Source organism: Stegastes partitus, unplaced genomic scaffold, assembly GCF_000690725.1.
Source record: "Stegastes partitus isolate 25-593 unplaced genomic scaffold, Stegastes_partitus-1.0.2 Scaffold1984, whole genome shotgun sequence".
Lineage (NCBI taxonomy): Eukaryota > Metazoa > Chordata > Actinopteri > Pomacentridae > Stegastes > Stegastes partitus.
Genome location: NW_007579715.1, coordinates 76001 through 85661, shown reverse-complemented (window position 1 = coordinate 85661; position 9661 = coordinate 76001). Strand labels below are relative to the sequence as shown.

At 45.8% G+C, this 9661-nt stretch overlaps 1 protein-coding gene across 1 annotated transcript in view; it reads left to right on the top strand.

Moving 5' to 3' along the window:
• Window positions 1-251: 251 nt before the first annotated feature.
• The window catches only part of LOC103373455 (dematin-like), a 15895-nt gene continuing 6485 nt past the window's right edge, over window positions 252-9661 (top strand). The window contains exons 1-8 of the mRNA XM_008303345.1: window positions 252-326; window positions 2786-2845; window positions 4989-5023; window positions 5591-5671; window positions 5756-5884; window positions 7730-7774; window positions 8907-9099; window positions 9530-9574. Coding sequence (XP_008301567.1) covers window positions 5012-5023; window positions 5591-5671; window positions 5756-5884; window positions 7730-7774; window positions 8907-9099; window positions 9530-9574 — 505 coding nt within the window. The 5' untranslated portion in view covers window positions 252-326; window positions 2786-2845; window positions 4989-5011. The remainder of the gene's footprint in view (window positions 327-2785; window positions 2846-4988; window positions 5024-5590; window positions 5672-5755; window positions 5885-7729; window positions 7775-8906; window positions 9100-9529; window positions 9575-9661) is intronic.

Sequence of the window (9661 nt, the reverse complement as noted above, 5' to 3'; positions counted from 1 at the left end):
TAACAACAGGACGGTCCGTTTCCGGCAGATTTAAGCGTCAGATCCGTTTGTCTCGTGGCAGCTGAGGAGCTAAAACGTGGATCTGAAAATAGAGGCAGCAGAACTTCAGAGGTGTCAGAACCCCATCAGCTGCTCCAGGTTCTGGACCAGCTGCGGTTCTATCTTTAGCTCCGCTCACCTGAGATCAGACGCTACCTGTGAGCGCTGACGTGGAGGCCGGTTGATCGGACCCGTCCCGCTGATCCGTTTCTGACTGCGTCTGTCTCTGTGGTTTTCTGGCAGGAGGCTGGTGAGCTGAGAGGAGAGACCCGACCGGACCAGAACATGTGAGTGGAGCTCCTCTAACGTTCATGTTTGGTATAATCGGACCCTCCGGTCCTGGTGATCTACTTCCAAATCGCTGTCTGACTGAGTGACGGTGTTCAGTCGGACGGACAGTGAACGCACCGTCCAGCCCTGACACCTGATCCAGCCGATCGATCGGGTTATTGATCACCAGGAGCCGCCGGACTGTAACCAATCTGCCTCCAGAGACGGACTCGGACCTCTCGGTCCTGTTCTGACCTTCAAGGCTTCGTTTCTCCTTCAGCAGCTTTAGGGAGGTGAACGTGTTCCTCCTGGTGTCGGTGGTCCAGAAACCTCCCGACTGGCTCTGGTTCTCCAGAACTAACAATGAGTAAAATATGGTTCAGTCCAGAACAGAGTAACAGCACAGAGGTTATAAAGTCTGTAATGGACACCAGCAAAGTCCTGGACGGGCTTCCAGATGTTCTGTCAGCTGTACACAGCAGATGTTGAACCAACCAGAGCTTCCAACAGAGAAATGAGATGAAGAAGGAGTCTGACTGTCAGAGAGAATGAATAAAACACTGAAGCTCAGTGGAGTCCAACTGACTCACAGTTCATATGGAGCAGTGAGAGGAACAAAAGAAAAGTGGAAATATAAAGACCAATGAAGAAAATCAGAAAAATAATGATTTATTTGATCGTTTTTGGATTTATTTTGTCATTTTTACATTTTTAAAAAATAATTTTTAAAATGCATTTCTATTTTTACATTTTTTTTTTTTTAATTAATGTGGTTTTTTTTTCATTTTTATTATTATTTTTTAATAATGTCGCCTTAAAAGCAAAGGAAATATGCACATTTTTCTGCACATATTTCTATTGCTTTTATGGCGACATTTAAAAAAAAATGTTAAATTTAAAAATAAAAAAACAAAACATAAATGTAAAAAATATTTTAAAGATAAATAATTATTAATTTTCTTATTGTATTTATTTGTATTTCTACTTTTATCAGCCTTTTCTTTTATGGACTCATTTATGATTAATATCGCTTTATGTTGCCACATTATTTATCTTTTATTGTATTTATTCTTTAATTGATTTATTTTTGTAATTGTCAGAATCTGTGTGTTGTTACAGAACCAACACCTGTTTAGCTCTTAATTAGGACTGATTATATAAATGTGTACTTATATATATATGACCGTATTAATCTTGGACTTTCATTAAATAAACAGGACATGTCTGAGAATGTACCAGTGGGCTAACAGTAAAGAATCAACGCTTCAAATAACCATAACGTCACGGGTAAAGTTTCCTCGACTGTTTGAGCCAAATTATCGTTGCAGGAGTCGCTCCTGAAGTTAAGCAATGAGCAGGAGTTCATCTGGACGTTTGTGGTGGAGTTTGAGGCCAGACGGAGGTTTTCTTTCAGCTGCGAACACATGAATTATTCATCCAGCGACTCTGAGCTGCAGCGCTGATCGATGCCGGAGGCCCAACCTGCCCGACGCACCGATCAGCAGCAGAACTACAGAATCATTTACAGACGACTTGATTAAAGAGTTCCATCAGTTCACTGCCAGCAAGTTTATTCAGTTTAGTTTGATCAAAAACAAATACGCAGACTCTAAAAAGTAAAGATGATTATAAAAGTGGCGTCTTTCCAGCATTCGTAGCTCAGTAGCTAGCTGTAGTTAGCATTGCCAAGCTAGCAGCTAGCATTTCTAGGCCAGTCGGTCGAATCCTGAAAATAAAATCTGTATTATTTATATGTTTAGTGACACACAAGAGAAATGTCGACAAAAATAAAAGACAAAACGGTTAAAATAGCTCAAAAATGGCTGTTTTTCTTCTAGAAATATTTACCATGTTCACGTTTAGCGCCAAAATATGAGCATTTGTCCACAAACTTCTCCAGAAATGAATCAGAAATGAGCATATATGCAGCGAAAACAAGTGATTAAAGCAAAACAGGAAGTGAATCTGTGCTGATTTATAAAAAATACTAAAAATACATAAAAAACCAATACAGGAATGATTGAAGTGACTTTTATGAAACAATCTCAACTTTAAAAACCTGCTGCTTTAAAATTTAAAAAAAAAATTAAAAAAAGATAAAACCTGATGCAGCAGATGTGATATTATTATTATTATTATTATTATTATTACTATAAATCAAAGGAGTGTATCTGTGTTAATTCATGTTTCTTTAAGAAAAACAAAACAACTTAAAATTAAATAAAAACAATATGTAATGCGGTCATAAATAAAGAAATCATCTTGAATTATAAAAGTGCTTCTGGACGGTAACATAAACATGTGATCGTGTCCCTGATGCAACAGATTTATTGATGTTCTGGGCTTTGGTATCTTCATGTATTTGAGGTCATTTACTGATCAGAGCTGAAGGAGGAGATGTTCAACACTTCTCCACATGAATCGTCTGTTTCAGGACTTTCTGAACTCCACGTTTTCTGCTGTCGCTGTGTTCCAGGTGCTGATCGGGCTGCCGAGGCCTGAAGACAAACAGACATGATCCCTTTTTCTCTCTGAGGTAACAACACCCTGGCTGACCCAACGTTACCCATGATGCCGCGCTGCGTGTGCGCGTCGCACAAAAAGCCGCCGACTCTGGAACAATCTCTTTGTGTCGCATCACACAAAGCAGAACTGGCAACCCGGCAGCTGCAGCAGAGCCGCGCGTAGCCGGGGTCGCGTCAACGTCTGGGCGCGCACACGCAGCGATGCCACCACAAAGCCTTTATGTTCATTGGTTAGCTTAGCTTAGCACAAAGGCTAGCCGACATAGCTGCTATGGCGTGAACATGTCAGAATGTTCCTCACAGGTCCTCTGGCTTCAAAACATCTCCGGCTCAAACATCTGCTAGAGCAGTGGTTCTCAAACTGGGGGGCGGGACCCCCATGGAGGTCCCAAGATTATTCCAGGGGGGTCGCCAGAGCATTGTAAACATAAATAAATAAAGCCTACATTTATCAGATAACTACTACTATATATTAGTAGTAAATATTAGTATATATATATATAAATATAGTATCAGGACTGTCAAAATAAAAGTGTTTACTTCCTCCCAGTCCTTTTTTGAACTTGTTAATATTATGATGTGATTATGCCATATTATTATTATTATTATTATTGTTATTATTTTATTAGTTACTTTGTTTTTATACTTTTTTCTGTTCATTTGTTTGAAATAAATTCATTCATTCATTTAAAAGGAAGTTAATGTAAAAAGATGAATCTGTGGAGTCAACACATTCATTTTTAACGTCTTAACAACAGCGTTATGACTCATGAGATGCTAGAAGTTCAAACTGGGGGTCACGAACACAAACTGATGCTGTCTTAGAGGTCGAGGCTCAAACAGTTTGAGGACCACTGTGTTGAAGGAGACCTGACACCTGAACTCTTCAGGGAAATGTTACCTGAAGTCGGGTCATTTTCTCGTTTATTCGGACTCTTGGCGGCCGATGGAGTCGCCCCCTGCTGGCTGTGAGAAAGAAGCAGCTTGAGAGCTTCAGATGCTGAAGCTACGTCCGTTAACAGCCCCTGCTGCAGTAAATGTGATATAGGTGGTGGCCCATGAAGAGCCTCCAGCGCACAGGGTTGCGCTGCTGCCCGAGGCCGTGGGCGTAACTCTGCTCTCCACAGGGCTCTGGTGTGGAACGCCTCCGCAGCAGATTTCAGTCGTGTTGTTCTGTCAGCTGATCCTGAGTCATCTGTTCAGCACACAGTCGCTGTTCCAGGACCAGCGACGACGCAGGAGAGCCGGCATCCAGACTCAGAGTTCCTGCATTCAGGACCAGCATGAGGCAGAAGGAGGCGCCTCATTGGTTCAGAGCCGCAGCGATCAATCGATTCATCGCTTATTGGTTTCACGTCATTTCAGAGTTCTGGACTGTCGATGGTTTCAGGAAGCGCTGACGGTGCTTGTTGTCGTCACAGACGTCTGACAGCAATAGAACCAATTAGTATTTTTAAAAAGCAGATTTTTGAGGTGATTATTTACAGTTTAGTTAATTTTTTCATTTCTAATTTCATATTTACGCTTTGATTTACAGCCAACTCTGTTTCTGTAATGTTTTTAACTTTTATCTGTAATTCAAGAAAGCAGAGGAAATTAGTTTTCATTTTTCAGTCCTTAAAACGTTTAATTATTCTTTTATTTATCAGTGAAATCATCACAGTTTGGATGATTTAAATCCAGTTTAGAAAAATCTTCCAGCCACACATGAAGGACGGACCACCACTCACATGTTCATTCTGACTTTGTCTGATTTTATTACATATTTTCTGTAATTTAACAAAACACAGGACACCTATAAAACAACAGTAAAGCGTTTTAAAAGCTGTAAAACAGACCAAAACTGTAAATACTGGGTTTTAACAAATACTGAATAGTTCCGACCAACATGGCTGCATTCATACTAAAATGTTCTTAAGGTCTGTATATAAATCCACCGATCAGCTGATCAGTCAGAGCGTGCTGATTGGTTCCTGAGGCTGCGGTTCGCCTCCATCCCGTGTGTTTAAATCGTCTCTGACTCGTGTGACAGTCGCTGTAAATGACGTCTGATTAATTGATTAATGGCTCCGAGAGGAGACGGAGTGTTGGGTACATTTCCCATGATGCCTCGCTCTGCTTCACTCACGGTTCCTTTGTGTCTGTGTCTCTCAGGAACTGACCAATCAGCAGCCAGGATGATGCCCAAGGTAAGGTCATGTGACTTCTCTTTACTGGGTGTCTCGCAGGTTTCTGTGTTTAGCACCAATATGTTAAACTGGGAGCAGAAAAGACGTTTCAGGTTCGTTTCCAGTGACGTAAAACTAAAACGTCCTGGAGGTGGAGACGTCCAGCCTGGTCCTCACTTGGGGACGTTTCAATAGGCTGCTTGGTGGTTTCTGCTTTGTTGGGACGTGAGGACATTTCTAGATAGAGAAGACGTTTTTGAAGGTGGGGACATTAGTGGGATGTCTTTCTAAAGATACCTGAAGACTGCCTAGAGTTCAGAAGTGACTGTAAAGTGTGGACACTGTGGTGATGGAGGACGTTGTTAGAGGGTGGGGACATGTTGAAGACACTTTTTGGAGACGTTTTTATAACACCAGGACGTCTAGTCTGGTCCTCACAGACGTGGCGCTCAGGTCCAGGTCGGTGCTGCTGGTGTTCAGCTTTCAGAGGCCTGAGTTAGTGCTACGTCACCGACGGTGCTCAGAAAGGCCCGAGCACCACAATGTGTGTGTCTGTGTGTGATTGTGTGTCCCTTATTGTGTGAGCAGCAGCTGGCCCAGACGTCTCCAGGCAGCGTGTTGTCCCTCAGAGGAACCAGCGTTCCCGGATCGCCGGCTGCTGCCATCGTGGTGAGACGCCGGCCCACATGGACCTGTGTTAGTGTTCAGATTAGTCAGAGCGGTAATCTGTGATCTCCTGGGTTCCGTCTCCAGGCCCGGGTGGAGGACGGCGTCATCGGCTACAAGGACCTGGCGGCGCTGCCCAGAGACAAAGCCATCCTGGACATAGAGAGGCCCGACCTGATGATCTACCAGCCTCACTACAGCTACAGCCCTCTGGAGGTGACGACCACGTCCTGCTTCTACCCGTAGCTTCTCAGGCAGCGTCAGCATCCCTGTTGCCATGGTTACAGGGATGCTCCCAGTCTCCGGCGTTCTCCCAGTAACAGGTTTTATGTAAAATACGTCGGGTCATCCATCCACAGCGTCGTCACTGTTTGTAGTGTGTTGGTTTGGGATGTTCTAGTGGTCACCGAGGACGTTGTAGGGCTCCTGAGGGGTTCTAGTCATGCTTTAGGGAGTTCTAGTTATCACAGAGGCGGTTCTAGGGTTCTAGTCAATCCGTCTTCATTCTATGAGATGTTCTGATCAGTACTGAGGATGTTCTAGGAACCCTTAAAGTTGTTTTAGTCATGTTCTTGAAAGTTCTTGTTATCAGTAAGGAGGTTCTGTGGCTCTGTTAAGTGGTTCCCATCATCCTTTCAGGTGTTCTAGTGGTCACTAAGGATGTTCTAGGAGCCCTTAAGGTGGTTCTAGTCATGCTTTAGGTAGTTCTAATTATCACAGAGGAGGTTCTAGTCAAACCGTCTTCATCCTTTTAGATGTTCAGATGAGTACTGAGGAGGTTCTTGGGCTCCTACGGTGGTTCTAGTCATGTTCTTGTCTTTCTATGGCATTTTTAGGTGTTTCCCAACATTAGTTCAGGTGTTCTAGTGGCCACCGAGGATGTTCTAGGAGCCCTTAAGGTGGTTCTAGTCATGCTTTAGGTAGTTCTAGTTATCACAGAGGAGGTTCTGTGGCTCTGTTAAGTGGTTCCCATCAGCCTTTCAGATGTTCTTACGGCCACTGAGGGTGCTCTGTGGATCATGACGTGGTTCTAGTCATATTTTTGGTGGTTAATGTCGTCAGTTAGGGAGTCACAGGAGTCCTCTAATAATCTGGAGATCATCGCAGGGCTTTTAGCGCTTATTTGGGTTCTGATGGTCATGTCAGAGGTTCTGGTGGTCCTAACTGGGGTGCTCTTATAGATGTTCAAAGAGGCTCTTGTGGTCCTTCAGAAGGTTCTGCGGGTCTGTGAGGTAGTTTCAACAGAGTGAAGAACAGAAGGGACGTGGAGACTCGGGGGGTTCTAAGGGTCCTTCAGGGGCTTTATGAAGTCACATTTAAGGAAGTTCTTCAGGTGTTTTAGGAGGTTCTAGTAGTCGTCACAGGATGCTGTGGGTTCTTTTGGGGGGTTTGGGTCAGCTGAAGTGTTCTCCTGGTGGCTGTAGATGGTTTTGTGTTAATGCTAGTAATGAACTGTTCAGTGAATTCTTCTGAAGCAGGTCAGACTAAACCAGCTCCTCACCAGGTTTGTTGACACAATGTGCAGTAACTCAGGGTTTTATGGGTCCTCTGGTTCCACAGCGTCTCAGAGGGACGTTTGTTTCTTCTCTGTGTGTCTGGGACATCCTGGGCATCAGGAGGAACCGGCCAGCGTGACGCCGGCTGCCTGGTCTGCCCGCCGCTGGTTTGCCGGTTGGTTAGTTGTGCGTCTGGCTGCTAACGAGGACATCAATCTGCCGCTTAGAGCGCCGACAGCTCGTTAGCACAGCTGAGCCCGAGTGTGTGCTGGTGGTACTGGAGCTGGTTCTGTGGTCGCATTAGACCGTAAATGGTTCAATTTCACGGTGCAGACTTGGAGTAAGGCGAGGTGAGGGTAGGGGCTGGGGTTCCATCTGAGCTGACCGGTTGGTCTGAACAGGACGGACGAGGAGCATCTACACCTCCTCACGGGCATTTGTTCCCTGAGTTTGTCTGCTCAGGCAGCCTGCTGAGCCACGTCAGTTTTTAAGAATGAAGAGTAAGTAGAAAATCCTAAAATCAGGTCAGCAGTGTTTAATCTCTTTTAATGCTCTCTTCCTCCAGAGGTCCTTGTCTCCTCGCTCCATCTCGCCTCCTCCCTCCCCAGAGGTAAGTCCCCGTTCGCCCTCCTCACATGTTCTTCAGCTTAAAGTGTACGTTGTGATGGTTCACGTTCACCCTGTTGGTCCGTAAATCGAACGCGCCGTAGAAATGTGGTCTAATGAGAGCCTGCAGCTTCGTGGCAGAAGCAGATCTCCGACTCCGGCGTGGGCGTTGGTTTATTATTAGATCTTCGACACATCTCTGCCGGTTCGCTCTGAATCATCCCGTTGTTCTGTGAGCTCTTATGAAGCTCGTTCTGGCTCCTGGTCTGCAGCAATTTATGCGTTTACCTTGTGGACCGGCACCAAGTGGTTCTATGAGTCCTTTCAGTTGTTCACCTGATGAGGTTCTGTTGACCTCGGTGTTGAAGTGGACATTGAGGAGCTTCCAGGGGTCTAGATGGTTTTATTGTTGGAGTTCTTGCTAGTACGGGTTCTAAGGTGGTGCTAGCGGTTTGTTCCTAACGGTTACCGAAGAGGGAGGTTCTGGGGGTCATTCAGGGGGTTCTAAACAACCTTCAGGACATTCTGGAAGTCTGATAGTCATCACAGAGATTCTAGCGTTTCTTCAGGGGATCGTTGTGGTTGTAGATCAGGTTTCTGCAGGTGTACTGGTCACCGAGGAGGGTCTCAGTCTCCTAAACGTAGTTCTAGTTCTTCTGGTCGTTCAGGACGCTGCTGCAGACCTTCATGAGTTTCTAGTGGTCATAATTAAAGAGCTCTTCTAGGAGGTCCCACTGGTGCTCAGAGGCTTCAGGACTTTTCAGGGTGGTTCTAGTCACAGTTTAGGAAGTTCTTGAGATGTTTTATCTAGGATATGCTGGTGGGAGTCCTGCAGGTGGGTGTAGTGGTCACGGGGTGGTTCTGTTGGTTGCTGAGGGGGTTCTCCTGGCGTTTTAGGAGGTGCTATTGGTAACGAAGGAGGTTCCCCACATGTCTCAGTGGTTTTAGTGGTCACTGGGGAGGTTTCACTGGTCCCTCAGGTGGTTGTATTCATCCTTTAGGAGGTCCTGGTGGTAGATGAGGAAGTCCTACGGGTTCTACGGGTGGTTCTCATGGTTCTCTCTGAGCTCATATAGGTCACTGAGGAGTGTTGGCGCTAAGCAGAGCTCTGATCTTCTGCCTGTCTGCGTTACCAGAACCTGTCCAAGGAGTCCAGGGAGTGGCTGGAGAATCGATCTCCTGGAGGTTCTTCGCCTGGTTCCACCGTCCAGACCAGCAGAACACACAGCACACACACCCCGTCAACGCCACAGACACCAAACCCGCCAAACACACCCAACACACAGCCGTCTGGTACCAAGAGCAGCGTGCAGCACTTCCACAGGCCCGGTAAAGTCCCGCCTCCTTCCTGTCACACCTTCATGCTTCACCATCTGAGCTTCCAACAGCCGGTTCCTCTCCACGCTGCTTCTGGGCCGTGCTGCTTTTATCTATTGATCCAGCAGGTTTTATGTTCACGCAGAGTCTGGTGCACATGGTTCTGTTTTGTTTAAAATGAGACCCGTAGAAGGAAGTGATGCTGATGAAACAGCTCAGAGCTGCTCACTTCCTCTGACTCGTGATGCATTCAGGAACCATCAGACAGTGGAAAACCCAAACCAGCTGATACATGGTGCAGTTCTGACAGTTCTTTTACCAGTGACACACCTTTCAGACGCGCTGCTGGGTTCAGAGCTAAGCCTTCAGACGGTTCTACCAGCTTCACAAACGGGTCTTTATGGAGGAGCGGCTGAAGTGGGCTTTTCTTTCTCTCTTTCAGAAAACGGCAGCAACATCTACAAGAAGCCTCCCATCTACAAACAAGGTGAGCTCCTGCCGTGTGGATGTGAACCCGGCGCTGCTCCGTGGCTGCAGTCCCAGTGTGTCGGCTGAATGTGGGTCAGCCGCCGCC